Below are 19708 nucleotides of genomic sequence, written 5' to 3'. Positions count from 1 at the left end.
TTTTGCTACCTCAAATGCAGTTCAAATGTAGACACTTGAATTCTCAATTAAATTTGGAATGGTGCACAACCCTTCTTGGCAGTGACCTCAGTGTAGGGTTAGAGCAAGTGGCCTCTCCCTAACACTTCATCTCTCATCTAAATGAGCAATTAGATATAACAGTCGTTGGAATAGAGTATTTTGGAAAATGTAAAACCCAGATACTCAAATGGAGGGACATGAGAGATGTAGAATCCAGGTTTTACAGTCTTGCGTTGCCCGGCTCTAGCTGTTCTCTTGGGCCGTTGGAGTGATGAATGGGGCACTTAGTGTGTGAGCACATGTGACTTAGATATCTGTGCTGCTGAAGGGTATTCACAATCTCAATTCTGCCTGGAGGTTAGGAACATTACCAGAAACCAGCTGCTGCTCTGCAAGTTTGGAAAACAACATGTGTCTCTTCTACCTTAGCAGGGTCATGTTTAACTGGATTTGGCTATTTTTGAGTATGTACAAGTGGCCTCAAATATTTGGACACTTATTTGCAGCTGCACGAGGTAAATTACCCTTCAAAGCATTTTTAATGGTCCATGGTCTTTAATTCATATAAATGAATAAATCAATATTATGAAGACTTCATACTGGTTTTGAAATGTGGCCTTTTTTGCACAAAAGCATCCCCGAAGATGATAAGGGAGATGTGACAGTTTGAAGCTGGCTAGGTGTTTGGTTCTGTTACCGCTACAAAGAGAGAGGGAGAGAGATTGGTCAGTATATAGTTTTTTTTTTTTGCAGGCAGACAGGCAGGCAGGAGGATTACAGGTGTGGCTAACAGTGCAGAATTGATCGAGGAAGCAGTCAGATGGAAGACTGTGTTTCATTCAGTCTATCACAGAGGAGCACTGACACAAAATTGAAAATGAGAACAGGAGTTGAGTCGAGTGCCAGAACCACCTTTTGGATTTAAAGGCATAGTTCAACCAGCAATTTCATTATTTACTCATAATTCCAAATTTGTATGACTTTCATTTGTAGAACAAAAATAGACCAAAGTGGCCAAAGACTCTCCAAGGATCATAGATGGAGAATTGTAAAGATTAGTTGAGTTTCAGGTTCCGAAAGGCTGAATGAATGAACGAACGAACAAACAATCAAACCATTCCCTTCCCTTTCATTTGATCAAAATCATTACATCTGTTCTTTTTACTGACTTGGAGCACAACTAGCTCTCAGGATCCTGATCAGTGATCTCTTCATCTTAACATCTATATGCTGACCCTTATTGGCAATGGTGCATGCTCTTACTAACCACCATCTGTACAGAAATGCCTGTTTTTCAATGTTAAGAGTGGTCCCTTTAAACAAATATCCAGATCAGCTTTTCTTAGCTAGTATCTTTGTGAGGCTAAGCTCAGCTGTCAGCCTCAGCCTCGTGGAGGGATCCCACTATAGTCAGGCCTGACCTAAACATATATCTTACTTGCTTCCAAGATACGACCTCATTGCTGAATGTTAATACGAACGGAAGACAGGCTAATGCTATGAGCGATGAAGACATACTGTGTCAGTCTTTTGTGTACAAGAAAAATCTCTAAAGCTCCTATTGTGTCTTCTAACAATGCAGCCCAAAGACACACTTGAAAAACATGTGTGCGGTGACCTTTAAGGACAACTGCATGTGCCGCTGTTCTTGAGAATGTCCATCTTCGGCAACACTTTTTTAAACCTTCTTTTGTTCCTGATAATAACAGCTAAAATGCAACGTCCACCCCAGGTGTTTGACTGTAAACCAATTTTCCAGTATGTCCTTACGAAACCTGTGATTACTGAACTCAATTTAGGTGCTTTTGTTCGACCTCACAGAACTGTCTGCTGAAGTTGTTTTCCTATGTGCTGTGCGTGCAGCAAGGACACAAGCCCATTCAAAGTTTGGCAGAGCATTCAGATATTTCGACATTCATACAGTTGTGGTCGGAATTAATGGCACCCCTGGTAAATATGATCAAAAATGGCTGAAAAAAATTTATCTAAGTGCAAAAAGCTAACCTTTCATTGAATTAAAAGAATTGAAAGTGGGGGGGGAAATCACATTATAAAATAAATGTTTTTCTCCAAAACACGCTGGCCACAATTATTGGCTACCCTAGAATTTTTTACGAGTAAAATATCTCTGAAGTATATTCCCATTAATATTTACCTTTTTTTTTAGCACACCAGGGTGACTAGGAACATGAAATTGTCTAGCTATGATTTCTTGTTTCACATGAGTTTAAATATGAGGAAACACAAAGGCCAAATTCCCTTAATCATCCATCACAATGAGTAAAGCCAAATAATATAGTTCAGATGTGAAGATTGTTGAGCATCACAAAATAGAAAGTGGCTGTAAGAAAATATCTAAAGAATTGAAAATCCCCATTTTAACCAGTTCCAATCAACTAAAGATGTTACGAATCTGCCTTAATCTGTCTTAATGCACGGTGAGGAGGAAAGTTTGAGTGGCCAAAGACTCTCCGAGGATCACAGATGGTGAATTGCAGAGATTACATGAGTCTTAGGGGTCAGAAAGCCTACAAAAATATGTCAACCCCTACATCACCGCATGTTGACTGGGAGGGTTTCAAGAAAAATCCTCCTTGCTCCTCCAAAAATAAACTCCAGCATATTCAGTTGTCAGACATGACTGGATCTTCAAGAGGGACCGGATTCTATGGTCAGATGAAACAAAAAAATAGTTTGGATCTTATATGTTGTGGGCCTATTTTTTTTGCTGGAGGTCCGGGACATCTTGTTCAGATACATGGTATTATGGATTCTAGCAAATACCAACAAATAAAAAAAATCAAAACCTGTCTGCCTCTGCTAGAAATCTCATAATGGGCCGTGGTTGGATCTTCAATCAGGACAATGGTCCAAAACAAACACCAAAATCAACACTAAAATGTGTAACAGCCACTGATCTATATAGAATGACTGGATAGCTCATGACGTCATAAACAGTGAAGCCACCGCACCTCCATTTTGGTATTCCCTAGTGAGCTCACGCGTTCTATTGAATCAATAGGAACTTTTATGATTTGACTGAGAAAACATTGCCTAACGAGACACCGTTTTTAAATCTGAAGTCTCCCTGTGCATTCTTACAACGTAATCATCCTGAGCATTTAAATGGGTATTTGTTTAAATTTGGAATTTTTTCCTGCTTATAAAAAAAAAAAAAAAAGGCAATTTCATTGCAAAAGGAATAAAAAGCTGTACGAGAACACTAGTCGGCCTTCACTGAAGAGCTATCTTCACAGGTAGGAAAACAGTTTGATACTATTAATTAAATAGTGAATGCTAAAGACCTATATTTTTGTGAATTGGTGAATATTCAGGTGAATATTGTTTCGTGGCCACGAATTAATAATACCTCAGCACGTTTTACTAATTTGTTCCCTTGTTTACTATATTATGGCCACGTTGTAATTGATTAAATCAAAATGAGGGATGGAATTAATTAAAAGAGAGAGTCAGTCAGTCAGTCAGTCAGTCAGTCAGTCACGACTGCGCGGATCATGCAGATTTATTTTTCTACAGCCATTTTTGATCATATTTACCAGGGGTGCCATTAATTCTGACAACAGCTGTATATCTCCTCACAGAAATAGTCACAACTATTTTTTATAGCATAAAATTATTTTATTATTATTTTTTACTAACATTATTGTTTTTCAACAAGTAGTCACTTGTTTGAGACCTAGTCCCAAGTGGCTGGACTGGCAATTAGTCTCTCTGACACAAAATGTATTTTTTTATTATTTTATTTATTTATTATTCATTTTCATTTTATTAATTACTTTTAATTCAATTTAATTAAATACTTTTGTATTTTTAATTATTATATAAATTATTGTATGTATTATTTTTGCTTCATGCTTTTTAAATGCAAAATTTGTAGTGGTGCAGTTTTTGTTTAATCCACACTATTTGCATGAGCATACTGAATTTGACAGCATATATTATTATACATTTTTCTATTTTTGAATCCCGTCTCAATGTGCATCCTTTTTTCTCACTTCTGCATCTAACATTTGTCACAGCAATCAGTGCACATTTTGTATTCTGTCACCTATGCTTAAGAATGAGCAATCAACTTGGTTTCCCAAGACTGAGATTCTAGTTTAAGTACAATTATACAGCATATGAGCATTAAAAATGTATGCAAATCTACTTTTTCATGATGTACATAAATTATATCTCAGATGCATCTTCTAGGCCTCCCCAAGCACACAAGTAAAACGTGAGATGGCTATTTGCAAATTTTATACTACTACTCTTCATTTGTAAGTCGCTTTGGATAAAAGCATCATTGCTGAATAAATAAATGTACATTTATTTATTTCACCCCGAGCAATAAGGGTGGGCTTCCAAATCTTAAGCCCCAAATATCCTTTTTTTTTTTTTTTTTTTTTTTTTTTTTTGTGAAGCACAACATGTTTTTATATTAACATAGTGGCAAAAATCGTACACATGTCAATTTGTATCACCATTAAATCCATTTTGAGCAGCAATTATGTTCTAATGTATGCTTAAATGAAAGTATCATTATTACAGTATTGGCATATTGTAGCTTATTTTGCAACAAAGTGAATGCATGCATAAATAGCATACATTTTTAAACAGTTTTAAAAATCAAATAAAAAAAAAATACACAGTGTTTATACAGAATTTTTTATGCTTAAAATCTTATTTGGATTTTTTGCTAGACTTGTTTATTTGAAATATGTGCTCTTATTTATTATTTAACCTATATTTTATTCCTCTTTAGTTTAGTTTTAGTTTCCAGCACTTTGCATTATAAATTGTGTAAAATATAAGCTATAAATATAAATAGCACTGTGACGATAATCTGACATAGCCAGACGCGTTCTATAAGCTAGTTTTTGCCTTGACACACCTATTGTCTTTTTACTTCTTCAATTCTTTAAACACATCGTAGTTTGTACACATCTTCATACAATAAATGAAAAACTGATCCTAGTCTAGTACATTATTTATAGCCTACATACTCTTTTCTCTTCATTCGCTCTCTTTCTTTCCACATTCATACTTGTTTGGTCTACACACAAGCATCAATGTGCAAATAATCTACAATGCAAGACTCAATTGACTTGCCTTTCAAATTTGTGATATAAGTGAAACTCACTTAACCTCTAGTGTGTGAAGAGACATCAAAAGCGCCATACCATCTCTCCTCCACTCGCTCTTTCTGCGGTCCTTGGGTTTCCAGGTATTCATTCATAGGATCTCATACAGATAAACCATTTGGTGGACGCGGTACATCATAAAAGTAGCTCAAAAATCCTTCAAACTGCAGGTCAAACTTTTGTTCCAAATTGTTCCAAAAGAGCCATATGTAGGCACATGCTACTGTTTTTTCTTTATTAAGTTTTATTAATACGGTGATTATTGTAATTGTCTCCCGGTGCAGTCTGTTACAGCTCATAAAAATCATATTGCAATAAACAATATGAAATTTCATTTACATTCCTCAGCTGCATAATGATATTTAATTGAACCATTTTGAATGTTTGTTGATATATCTATCATGCAATCAAGTTGTAAAGATATTTCTTGTACGTTTTATATGGCTAAATTTAGTTTTCATCTGTTTAAGGAATAGTCCACTTAAAAATGGAAATTCTATCATGCTTTATTCACCCTCATGTCTTTTTAAACCTGTAAACATTTGTATCAACACAAATGTTTAGGTTCCCATTGACTTGTCCTTAATATGGAATTCAGTGGTGGCCAAAACTGTTTAGTTACCAACATTCTTCCAACTATCTTTTGTGTTCCACAGAAGAAAGAAAGTCATACAGGTTTGGAATGACATGAGGGTGAGTAAATGATGATATAATTTTCTATTTTGGTTGGACTATCCCTTTAGTCAAATCATCTGAATGTTCTTAGTGTCAGCTTATCAGTTACTTTGGTTTTCTTAGGGTTCTTTCACACTTGGTTTGATTGCCTGGTCCGAACCAGAGTTCGATTGCTCCCCCCTCCCCCTTCCCCTGCTGGACTGTGTTCACATTACATTATTTGAATCCAAACCTTAGTGCATTTTCATCATCAAAGCAGCAGCCGTTTACCCCTGTTGCTTCAATGATGCAAGAGAAGGCGGCAAAATGCAAATGTATATTTTGCTGTTTGCACCTTTTGGTTTTGTTTTCAAAGCGTCGGCACAAAACGGCACTTGCATATCTGCTGTGAATGCACTACAAATGTTCTAAAGAGTGCGGGAGTCCATTTCTGCTGAAGGCAAGGAGAAATGAGAGATACATTTTCTCTGCCTGCAGTGTGTCAGTCATACTTGTCTGGAAAGTGAGAACACACAAAACCAGCAGTTCAGTAGCCATCCATGCCAGAGTTAATGTGGACTCATATATGGTTGGGAGGTTCACATCATCTAAATTATCCAAACTCTGACGTCAGTCGGACCCGGGACACGGGTGCGCACTAAGTTGTTGACTCATGAACAATTTATGAACTTATTGTTCAGTTTTGCGAACCGGTTCAATCGAGTCATTGAAAAGATTTGTCTCGAATGAACGATTTGTTCATCAATCAGTATCTGCTCCTTCAAGGACAAGTTGGACTCAGTCCTTCTATCTCTCCTTCACTGTCGTTTCAGATTGTCACTCAGACCCTGTGCCTGCAATAAGCACCAAATGGAATAACAATAGGGGCTATTCCCCAGGCGCTCTTTCCTCTGTGCTTTCTGTCTTGTATTTAAACAAGCTGTTTTCCAGAGGCTCCCATGGCTCTTTGTGCCCTTCCAAACCCAAACCATCTCTTTGTCTCTCTCTCTGTGATTGGAGGTTGCATTTTTTCCCCCTGTTTTACCCTCCACCCCTTTCAAATGACACACGTTGATTAAAATCAGCCTGCCATTTGGAGTGAAAGTTAATGAAATGTATTATGAATGCAGAAATACAGCTTTTTCCTTCTGTGCTGACCGCTGACTGTGTACGGATTATTTTAGAAATAAATATTATATAACTCATTTAACTTCTCATTGCTCAGTGTTACTTGTGTTGACTTTTCAGCAAACTTCTATCACTTCTTATCTTGAAAGGACAAAGCAACGATTCATGAACCACAGTGGAACTGATTAACGAACATCTCATTTTGTCTCTGAATCGGTGATGCAGTGGCGATCTTTGTACAGTCATTCCTTATTCTTACAACACCAAATTAATCTAAAACAGTTTTAGCTCTGTGCTTATATTGGTTGTCATGTCTGGCTTTTATTTGCCTGCATGTTATGAATCCAAACAATTTCTTTTTTTTGTAATAATAATAATAATAATAATAATAATAATAATAATAATTGCTGTCAAATCCATTAATTGCGATTAATCACATCTAACATAAAAGTCTGTAAATATAATCTAACTAATTAATTTGTAAATATAATTTTGCCAATAAACTTGATTTGGGGGGTTGAATCATTTTGATTACAACTGTAAACAAGCATATATTATATATTTACAAACATTTTTGTTAGATGTGATTAATCACGATTAATCGATTTGACAGCACTAATAATAACTTAAGCCAAGGGCTTATTTTTTTTCGTGTGCGTTTGGAGATGCATTTATGTATCTGATTGTTTTAAGGATTTTAAACATATCCTTGAACCTCTCAGGTTTAGGTAGTTTTGAGAGAAAGAAGCTGGAAATTTGTACTCTCAGATGATTGACAGAAGGGATGGACCAATCAGCACGTCATCTGCAAAAGTGAAGTAAAAACGGAGAACGGAGAGAAAAAAAAGCAAAGAACACCTAAACCACACATCCAAACGTCGCATAATGACGTAACAATTGTAAATGATTTAAAAACAACAGCAACATAATATTATAAATAAAAATAAGAAAAACAAAAGTGACATGACTTCTTTAAGGGGCAGAATGATTTTTTTTTTCGGCCATTGTGTGATATATGAGATTTCCTTGACAAGTCATAAAACCATCTTAACACATGATTTGTCATTCTTCCTTTGCATCTGTCACCAAAATGTGTTTACTCAGGCTTTCTCAGTTTCAGAACTCTTTTACCCTACAGACTGTGAGAACTCAGAATAACAGTTGGTGTATGTAAACCATTGTGGTGGACAGAAGGCTCGCCAACACACAACAGAAACACATGAGACAGACTTCTGATGTGGGCAGTCGCTTTACAGTGATGGCAGAAACTTTTTAATAGCGTATCAAAGGGTAAAGTGTTGGTGGCACTGCGATGGAGCAGGTGGTGTTTGTATGACTCAATCAGATGGAGCACCAGCCCTCTTAACCTCTAAACCTGTATGTCCGCACACACACACACATGCACACACTGAATGTAGGACAACAGTTTGCTGGATTTCGTCCAAAATTAGAGACACCCCACATAGACAGTAGTCATTAATAACCCGCACAGACTAGTCACCAGGCTAGCCAACTTTGTTGTTCGTCACACACTTTCTGTCCTTTTCGCTCTTTCTCTCACCCATGTTTTCCTCTTTTCCGTCCTCTCACTCCAGAGCTCTTTAGTCACTGTGTAAAAGTAGGTTACATTCAATGCACCGCTCTCCTGTACGCTCTCTCATTATATCGTCCTTGACGAACAACCTGTCACATTCTGTGAGCGAAGTAAGTGGCAATCCCACCCACTTCTAAAATATACACGCTCATGCATACTGTATGCTACATAACTGATTGCGTCTGGCCCTTCATGATCCATTTCTACAGATGAGTTTGTGTACTCCTCAGCAATCAATCTGGACTAATTATGTTTGCGCTGACAAATTGATGGCACCCTTTCAGAATGGCGTTTTACATTTCAATTCATATGTCTTTTTAGTGCATATTGCATAGCTTATGTGTCTTTTCTTTAGGTATGTTTGGTCTTACAGATTTTATGTATTAGACATTCTGATTAAATATAGACTTTATCTCCAGAGAAACTTTGAGATATTTATTTCTATATATTTGTATTATTCTCAGTTATATGATACCGGTCAAATGTTTTGGGTTGGTAAATTGTTTTAAATATATCTATCTATATATATATATATATATATATATATATATATATATATATATATATATATATATATATATATATATATATATATATATATATATATATATATATATATATATATATATATATATATATATATATATATATATTGATAAACCAATTATTATATATATATATATATATATATATATATATATATATATATATATATATAGATAGATATATATATAGATATTTTTTTTATTTTTTTTATTTTTTTCACAATTTTAAAGAAATGTTTTCTATTTATATATTATAAGATGCAATTTATTTCAGTGATGACAATTGCATTATTGTACTTAATGACAACAGCATTATTACTCTAGCCTACAGTGTCACATGAGCCTTCAGAAATCATTCTAAAATACTGATTATTTTAATATATATATATATATATATATATATATATTTTTTTTTTTGTAACTTTTAAATAGCACCTGTCACAAACATGAACAACCAATTCCAGCTAAATATTGTTCCATTCAAATGTATGCAGCATTACACAATTCGAATGTTTTTGTAAAGGCTGTTTCATCTTGTCTTTAACTAAATAAATCATAATTGGAATATGTAGTCAGCATATGAGTCACACAAGATCTAAGTAATCTGCACTAATTGTTTCACAATGGCTTTTCTCCAGCCTGTCAGCATCTGAATGTCCTGCCTGTCGCTTTCCAATCAGACATTTCACACAAGTCTTTGTTTTAGTCCCTCATTCAGACAAAAGCGGGCGGACCGGAATAGACCTGGAAACTTGACACAGATAGATTTTAAACAAACCAATAAATGTCCACATACGTATCATTGAGTCATTGAGATGGCCAAGACTGCTGTTACAGCTTTTACTTAAGAGTTGATCACCATGGCAACATGCTATAATGAGAAAGCTCTCTCTCTCCAATTGTGCTATTGTTAGTTTGCATAACTGCTCCTGGATTAGCACATTCAAACGATGCAAACATCATTCCCTGCCTGTGGACATGCCAAATAACAGGAAGTGCATGCTGAGATATAAATGATGAAAGATCTGTGAAAGATCTAACTTATTATTAACCGCTTGGTGAAGTGCCTTTCTGAATATTAGTCTCAAAAGTAAAGGGCACTAGCCACTTCTGGTTCCTCTAAATGCCACCTCCACCTCATCTGCACTGGCAAAGTCCACAAAATGCAAACTGCTGCCGAAGCCGTATTCATATATAGCCGTAAAACATAATATTGCCACTATCAATATGCTAATTTCCCCAGCCCAGCCCTAGAGATCATAAAACCTGTATTTGGTAGCAACTTTTCAATAATAAAAAGGAGGGTGTTCTTGAGTCTGCATCCTGTGTTTAAAAGCCCCATTAAATCACAATGTGGTTGTAACCGAGGGCCTGGATCTCGCCTTGAAGGTCACCTTAAAACAGCCTCTGGATATAGGCTCCAACATAATGTGTTCAGTGGATCGCTAATGGAAACTATCGCAAACATCTCACAGGGCTTGTTATCCTTCTATCTGCTACACAAAACCTCTACCATCTGGGGGATGTGTGTTGTACAGTACATCAATAGTTCATGACTGACTATAGGGTTTAAATATTTTATCCAGCATAGTATGTTTGAGAAGTTTGTGTGTGAAACAGCCAGGCGTTACTATGTCACTTAAGATTATGGGCCAGATTTACTAATAGTTCTGCCGACGTGCAAAATAAAGAACACAGACGCAGACAAATAATTTACATAATGACCAACGCAGTCTACCAAGAATAGCGCAAATTAACGTAGGGTGGCAAACAAGCAGAACCGTTGTTAATCAGGTGCGGGTGATCTACTAACAACACAGGCGCAAAATGGTTTAATACATATTTTTTTGGGGCGTTAAATAATGGCGCAAATACCAGTAAATTGACTAGTGCAAACCTTAGTAAATCACCTTGCGTGATTCAATAAATACTCTGCTCCCATACATTTTGCGTCTCAAAGGGAAACTCCTTCAAATGCATATGCAATAAGGTCAGCCACAAAAATAACTGTGCCCACACCTTTTTAGTGCTGTTTTATCACTGTGTGTCTTTAGTTAATTCTGACAGTATGTTAGTAAATCTGGCCCTATATCTCTAGTTCAGTCACTCTAGATGGCGCAGGCTGATATGTCCTTTACATGCAATCTGCAAACAATCCTATCATTACTAACTGGCACAATACTTGCGCTAAAAAACATGCATAGCAGATCTTGTCCGCCAAGACCAAATACATTAACAACAACAACAACAAAAAGATAAAACATATGCAATTGATGATATGACTCGCAATACTCATACTAACAATTCTTCAAAGCAACCTACTAGTTACTTATAGTTACTCTTAAAGGTGTTTATGGATTTTAATGTTTTCAACAGAAACTTTCATAACCTTGTCCCTTGCCATCTTTTGTTCTGTTTCAGAATAAGATCATTCTGGATCCGCTAACATTTAGTGAGGCTCGCTTCAGGCCGTCACTGGAGGAACGTCTGGAGAGCATCATTAGTGGCGCCGCCCTCATGGCCGACTCCTCCTGCACACGCGACGATCGCCGTGAACGCATCGTAGCCGAGTGCAACGCCGTGCGCCAAGCCCTGCAAGACCTGCTGAGCGAGTACATGAACAATGTAAGTCCTGAACATCCTTTTCCACTATGTCGGTAGCTTGAGCATTAGTTTTTCAAGTGAAGTTTTTTTGAGTACTTTGTTTGTTTGTTTTGCTTTTGTGTTCTGTTTTTTTTTTTTTTTTTTTTTTAACCTAATTTTCCTGAGGTTTAGTGACTCACAGTAAGGCTTACTTGATGTTTAAATACTTTTTGTGGCTAATTGTGGCATGGCACTTTTCCTTTATTCAGACACATCCTGCATTGATTGTGATTCAAGGCTGTATGGCTAGAAAACATTTTCCTCTAACAACCATGGTTATAGGAGTCATACCTTGCAGGGAATTGACAAATACCGTATACATACACACAATATGTCTTAGTGAGTATTTATGTAATTATCAGTGCTGACATGGAACATGAAGAGCTTTCTGCATAGACAGCCTCAGCGTCATCACATATAGTGCACTATCTTAAGCAGTTTGAGGCTATTTCAGGTTAAGTACATTTCTGAAGTTTTAAGTGGCTTTATTACATGGAAACTTCCAGAATGAAACTTCCAACATGTTCAATTTCATATGTCCTTGATAAATAAAATGATTAATTTCTTAAAATAGTTATGCTACTGGTACAGCGGTGTGTATATTCAAGCAATACTGTAGTATATATATATATATATATATATATATATATATATATATATATATATATATATATATATATATATATATATATATATATATATATATATTGGATAGAGACTGATTGTTCATCTTGGGAAAGTTCACCAGTTAAAAGGGTCTTAATATTCTTTGATAAATCAATACTCTGACCTTTAGTCTTTCACAGACCCTTCTTTTATGTGTCTCTCTGTGTTTGTTGTTCTTTGCTCAAATGAAAGACTTTAAGGCATATAATCCTATAGAATTATCACGATGGTGTGTATGCATGTGCCAATGTGTGTATATGTCAATTACGTTGAAACAGGTGTCACAAAGCCATTGGTAAGAGTTCTGTAATATTGATCGCTATGGTATCAATGGGCCTGTCTGGCTCTATCTGACGCTATGCAGTAATCAATGGCTTCTTCCCAGCTATTATCTAATGCATGTTTCCTAGTGCTGGTGTGCTCAAGCACCATACGGGAACATAGGGATATTAAATACAACCTCTCATTCGATTAGCGATGCCCCTTTAGTCAAAACACAACGCCAGTGGAGATGAATATCACATCAGCACTCAAATGACAAGCTCCTACATTAACTTATATTAATGTATTTTGCACCCGAATAGTCTCTGGATATTCTTTAGCTGTGTTTACAGACTGATGCTGTTATATAAAACATTTTTGTCTCAACACACCAATGACCAGACCAAAAAAGAAGTATACTTCAAGTTAATTTTATGAAGTATACTTAAGTAATTTTCAAGTATATTTTAAGTATACTTTATATTGTAAGTATACTAATATCAATGTGTACTTGTAGTAAACTTGTAAGTGTACTATTTCAATACTGCTTGGGACTAAATTGGCCCACTTTTAGTATATAAAAGTATACATTTAAGTGTACTATAAGTGTAAGAGTAGTAAACTAAGTACACAACTAGGTTTCTCATTTGTAATGCATCTGTACTACATGTGAACTTATAAGTATACTAGTAGTTTACTATTTTAATACAAGTAGTATTAGTTCTTCATTTTTTAGTTCATGAAAGTACACACTGAAGTGTACTCTCAGTAAACTACTAGTTTTGTAGTTTATACTGCAAGTGAACATAACATTAAACTTATAGTTTACTATTTATATATTATTTTTGCACTTGCAGTATACTACTATGTTCAAATGTAGATATACTTTTTTTATACTTGAAAAATACCTTTAACTGTACTTTAATTTTAAAAACATTTTATTAGCTTCATGCATCCTTTTTTAATCAACACTTGAATGTCGGTAAGTTTCATAAAGAAAGGCAAAATTTTTAACAAAAAACTTGAGAAAATGACATTTTTGTCAAAGATCAATTTCAGAACGATCGCCTTGATCAGATTCAGAACGATGATCAAAACAGATAGAGTAGATCTAGTCCAACACCCCCAAAGCTTCACAGTCGTTTTCTCTTCATGGGTTACACTTCATTTCATTTGGTAATATTATGCAGTTTTCATTCACATGAAATTTAATTTTTGATGATTACGATATTTTACATTTGAGTGAGCAATCTTCGATTACTTGTTTCAGCTTCTTCTTCTCCTGTGTTTTGATCCGGAGATTCTGTACTAAAAGATGTGTCATATAGCGCCCCCTACTGTATAACAGTGAAAACATGGACAGATGGAAAATTCAGTCAATGATGGGGAAAAGTAGAATTAGAGTAAATTCCTAGCCTGGTTAAAACCAGACCATTCTCAGTAGTAACTGAGATATGGTCTGGCAAAGCTTCATTAATAACTCATTTCCAAAGGGGCGTCACCAACGGATGTCGCTCAAATGCCTCTGGGCGCAGTTGGATAGACCTAAAACCAATCAGAGCAATCGTCATCGTGTAAAGCCATATGCTGCGTAGTTACACTACGCCATAAAAGTATGTACTGTTTTTGTGAAGAAAATGTATTTACTTTTGAATGAGTAGCAAAAAAGTAGGCAAGCTTTGGGACATACTACTCCGCTTCTTTATCGGATGGATCTGTCGCATGCATCCTGTCACGTTAACTGCTCTGTCAATCATCTTGTCACAGTTAAAATCCTCTATTAAATCTAATATATATATATATATATATATATATATATATATATATATATATATATATATATATATATATATATATATATATATATATATATATATATATATATATATATATATAATGGGCTACTCGATCAAAACAGTTAACACAACTACAAGCCAAGTATAATTTGAATACTTAATTATACTTTTAAGTATATCTCGATCAAAAGATTGAGTACAAGTACAGACCAAATATACTTGGACTTTTCTCTCTGTATAAGTCCACTTAAGTGTAATTTTAAGTATATTTCTGAGAAGTATATAAAATGTAGACTGAAAGTAAACTTTCTTTTTTTTAGTTTAAAAGAAGTATACTAATAGAACACTTGAATAAAGTTCTTTTTCATAAGGGTGGTCTGTTTTATAGGTATTACAGGATACCACAAGTTTACAAGTCAGCATTGTTGACCTCTAGCTTCTGGGAATTAAGGGTACAGTAGGTATCTAGAAGTGGTGTCTGATTTCTGCATTGCTTCAGTTTGTCCTCTAACACCTCTTCAACTTCTGCCACCTTCTTTCCACCTTTTGCTCTAATCGTTCTTCAAGCTCAAGCCTGAACGACTTGTGGAACGGCATGAGCTTGATCAATGTGCTGGTTTGCAATAAATTAAGTTCAAGTGACAAGAGAATGTCCATACTTGTCCTGGCCGGTGGTGATCGTTGATTGGTGACACCCGCCCAGGCTCCCAAGACCACTGCTGAATCATCAGAATTGGCTGATTTAGTTACGGCAGCCTGGACAGGCCAATCTATCAATTGATCGGTTGGAGTAATGCATTGCTGACCTGGGTCAAGGGAGCTCGGTTTGTGGCTATAGGTTGAGAGGGTCCAGGGGTTTGTGGGTGTGGTGGTTCACCTTGCTAGCCTGGCCTGCAGTGCACTAAAGAGGATTTAGGGAGTTGGTTAGTAGAGCTTAATCTTACACTTAGCGGGACGTGGCACTCTGGTGGTCACACTGCGTTTAAAGAAGATGGATGCCTGTTCTTCGGGCCTCCAGGGGGCTACACAGAAAGGCTTGATCAAGAGGAAGGTTCTTCGAGCACTCCATCAGCCTAACAGTGTTGCAACCAGCCACACAAGCGCAGAGCCTGTGCGATCCAGAAGATTACTTTAGAAGAACAGCAAATCAATGAGTTATAGAGACATAGAAACAATGGGATGAATAGATTAGAAGCACATGAGATCTGGTTTTACCACATACTCTAGGGTAGGATTCTGTTTTGTGACTCAATATTAAAAGTTGGGTCACCAGCACTTTATGTGCATCTAACACCCCAACTAGTTGTTCAGCTAGGACAGTTTCATTCCTGGGTTGAAGCATTTCCAATTGAACTTTATTGTATTATTATTAGGGCTGTTTTCGACTAAGGATTTTCATAGTCGAATCTGATTCGTTAGATTTTGCCGTAGTCGACTGATAGTCGAACCTTTTTTTTTTTCTTTTTTTTTTTAGATAGCAGCTAGATTTTTTCCATTTCAAACAAAAGAGCTAAAAAACACATATATATCACACATATATCATAACATTTCATAAACATGAGGAGCAATATGAGAGAGAAATTTGGTGATGGTTGTTTAGGTACATTAAACCACGTAAAGCTTTTTCACGCCCATGAGAACCGCGTGGAGTCAACTCGCACATGAGAACCGCGTGGAGTCAACTCACAGCTGCTCCGCTGCCCTGCTGAAAATGTGAAGCAGAAACGCTTAATATCAGATAACGTCCATAATAATTGGACTCTGGGTTCGATTTTTTGACCATTTTCAGTAGTTATGAGGAGCAATATGAGAGGGAAATTTGGTAATCGTTGTTTAGGTACATTAAACAACGTAAAGCTTTTTAACGCACATGAGAACCGTGTGGAGTCAACTCACAGCCGCTCCGCAGCCCTGCTGAAAATGTGAAGCAGATTTTTGAATACATTTTTATTTATTTACATTAGTAAGCTACAGGACATCGTCTTTCAAAACATGACCTGAAAAAATAAAATAAAAATGGTACCCAGCCCTTCTGAAAATGCGAATGCGTCTCTGTCCCCAGCACATTTCAAACCAAACTGACGCCCATGTATTCGACTATGAGGTTCATAGTCGAATCAGACCTCTCCGAATCGAATCGTCGAATCCTCGACTATTAGAAGTCAGCCCTAATTATTATTATTATTATTATTATAATGACCAATAGACTTTGGTGTTATATCAGCCATTAACCATAATTTTCTACTCAGTTGCATGTGGTGGAGGGCCATTCTAAATCTAGAGAGCATTTGATGGAACAAAAATGTGTTTTGTGGGATAAATAATCAATACTGTAACCTATAATCCTGGAATAAATTATTATATGCACACAGTAGTAGCTAGCTTTCAAATTCAGTCCAAGTGACTTGTTTCGTTCCTGAATGAATCAGCATTTTTAAATGAATCACTCACTCAAAAGAAAGATTCACTGGGAAATATCTAAGAGTAATGCACCTGTTGTATATTATATTATATTATATTATATTATATTATATTAAATTATATTATATTATATTATATTATATTATATTATATTATATTATATTATATTATATTATATTATATTATATTATATTATATTATTATGTATTGCATTCTTGGAACATTTAGTTGAGGAATAAGTCAAGTCAAGTCAAGTCAACTTTATTTATATAGCGCTTTTCACAATACAGATTGTATCAAAGCAGCTTCACAGTATTAAATAAAATAGTACATCAGTGTTTGTTTCTGGTGTAAAACATCCACGTTTGGTAATGCAGATCAATAGCACTGGTGAATCGATTAATCAATTTAAGCATCCCCAACTGAGCAAGCCAAAGGCAACAGTGGCAAGGAACCGAAAAACTCCATTAGGTGACCTAATGGAGAAAAAAAAACCTTGGGAGAACCCAGGCTCAGTCGGGGGCCAGTTCTCCTCTGGCGTTTATGAAGTAGAGACCGGATTTAACTGTAAGATTAAAATATTATATGAATGCCTGGCTGAAGAGATGCGTCTTTAATCTAGTTTTAAACTGGGAGAGCGAATCTGAGCAACGAACAGTTTTAGGAAGGCTATTCCAGAGTTTTGGTGCTAAATGTGAAAATGCTCTCCCTCCTTTGGTGGATCTGGATATCCTAGGTATGACCAGAAGCCTCGAATTTAGTGATCTTAAAGAGCGCGATGGATTATAGGGCGATAGAAGATCCGTTAAATAAACTGGAGCTAAGCCGTTTAGGGCTTTATAAGTCAGTAGCAATACCTTGTAATTAATACGGAACTTTATAGGTAACCAATGTAGTGATGATAAAATTGGTGTTATATGGTCAAACTTTCTTGATCTAGTAAGAACTCTAGCGGCGGCATTTTGGACTAACTGTAGCTTGTTTATTGAGGATGCAGGACAACCAGCTAATAAAGCATTACAGTAATCTAGTCTCGAGGTCATGAATGCATGAACTAGCTTTTCTGCATCAGAAACAGATAGCATGTTACGTAATTTAGCAATATTTCTAAGGTGAAAAAATGCTGTTTTTGTAACATATGAAATATGATTTTCAAAAGACAAGTTACAATCTAATATAACACCCAGGTCTTTTACTGTAGAGGATAAAGTAACAGGACACCCTACTATGTTAAAGTTGTATTGTAAGAGGTTTTGTGGGCGGTTTTTTGAACCGATAAGTATTACCTCTGTCTTATCTGGATTTAATAAAAGAAAATTGTGCGTCATCCAATCTTTTATATCTTTAACACACTCTGTCAATTTGGATAATTTAGCGTTTTCATCCGGCCGTGATGAAATATATAGTTGAGTGTCATCAGCATAACAATGGAAACTAATTCCATGTTTCCTTATAATATTTCCAAGTGGCAGCATATATATTGAGAATAATAGAGGGCCTAACACAGATCCTTGCGGCACTCCATAGTTTACTGGAGTTATGATCGATTTTTCTCTGTTTAAATAGACAAAATGGTAGCGTTCAGATAGGTATGATCTGAACCAGCTTAATGCTTGTCCTTGAACACCGGTATAGTTTTGTAGCCGATCTAAGAGTATTGTGTGATCTATAGTATCGAACGCAGCACTAAGATCAAGTAAAACTAGTATTGAGATACAGCCTTGGTCAGAAGCTAAGAGTAAATCATTTGTGATTTTAACGAGCGCAGTTTCAGTGCTATGATGCGGACTGAACCCAGACTGAAACTTTTCATAGGTGTCATTTTCTTGCAAGAAAGAGCCCAGTTGGGCAGACACAACTTTTTCTAATATTTTGGACATAAAAGGAAGATTTGAAATGGGTCTATAATTTGCTAGGTTATTTGGGTCTAATTGTGGTTTCTTAATGAGAGGTTTTATAACTGCCAATTTAAATGTTCTTGGAACATGACCTAAAGATAAAGACGAGTTAATAATATTGAGGAGAGGCTCTTCCACTATAGGTAACACTTCTTTCAATAGTTTAGTTGGTATGGGATCTAATAAACATGTTGTTGTTTTAGAGGAAATGATAAATTTATTTAACTCTTTTTGTTCTATAGTTGTAAAGCACTGTAATTGTTCTTGCGGGGTGATAATCGAGGCTGAATTATAAGGCGCGATTGAAGATTGAACGTTTACAATTGTGGATCTGATGTTTTCTATTTTCTCAGTGAAAAAATTCATGAAATCATTACTACTAAACTGTAACGGAATATTTTGTTCAGGTGACGCTTGTTTATTTGTTAGTCTAGCCACGGTGTTAAATAAGAACCTAGGATTGTTTTGGTTATTTTCTATTAGTTTGCGGAGATGCTCAGCCCTGGCCGCTTTTAGGGCCTTTTTATAGCGTGACGTACTGTCTTTCCAAGCGATTCTAAAAACCTCTAAATTAGTTTGTTTCCATTTACGCTCTAAATTACGGGTTTCTCTCTTTAGAACACGAGTAGTATTGTTGTACCATGGTGCTTTAATTTTCTCTCTGACCTTTTTTAGTCTCATAGGTGCAACAATATCCCATTTTCCAGAGAGAACGGTGCTCATAGTGCTGGTTAGTTCGTCTAGTTCATCTGTTTGTTTAGGTTCAGGCAGCAGCTGAGACAGATCCGATAAGCAATTTGAAAAATTATCTATGGTGGATGGAAGGATTGTTCTGCCTAATCGATAACGCGGCGCAGCATGATATATTACCGGGGTACGTAATATGCAAGTTACCATGTAATGGTCAGTTACATCATCACTTTGCGGAATGATA

At 35.9% G+C, this 19708-nt stretch overlaps 1 protein-coding gene across 1 annotated transcript in view; it reads left to right on the top strand.

The window, feature by feature from the left end:
- ctnna2 (catenin (cadherin-associated protein), alpha 2) overlaps nt 1-19708 on the top strand; it is a 508039-nt gene that overhangs the window by 127739 nt on the left and 360592 nt on the right. The window contains exon 7 of the mRNA XM_081360997.1: nt 11511-11714. Coding sequence (XP_081217123.1) covers nt 11511-11714 — 204 coding nt within the window. The remainder of the gene's footprint in view (nt 1-11510; nt 11715-19708) is intronic.

This window comes from Scardinius erythrophthalmus (assembly GCF_964197995.2).
Source record: "Scardinius erythrophthalmus genome assembly, chromosome: 3".
Taxonomy (NCBI): Eukaryota; Metazoa; Chordata; class Actinopteri; order Cypriniformes; family Leuciscidae; genus Scardinius; species Scardinius erythrophthalmus.
This window is presented reverse-complemented; position numbering and strand designations above follow the sequence as displayed.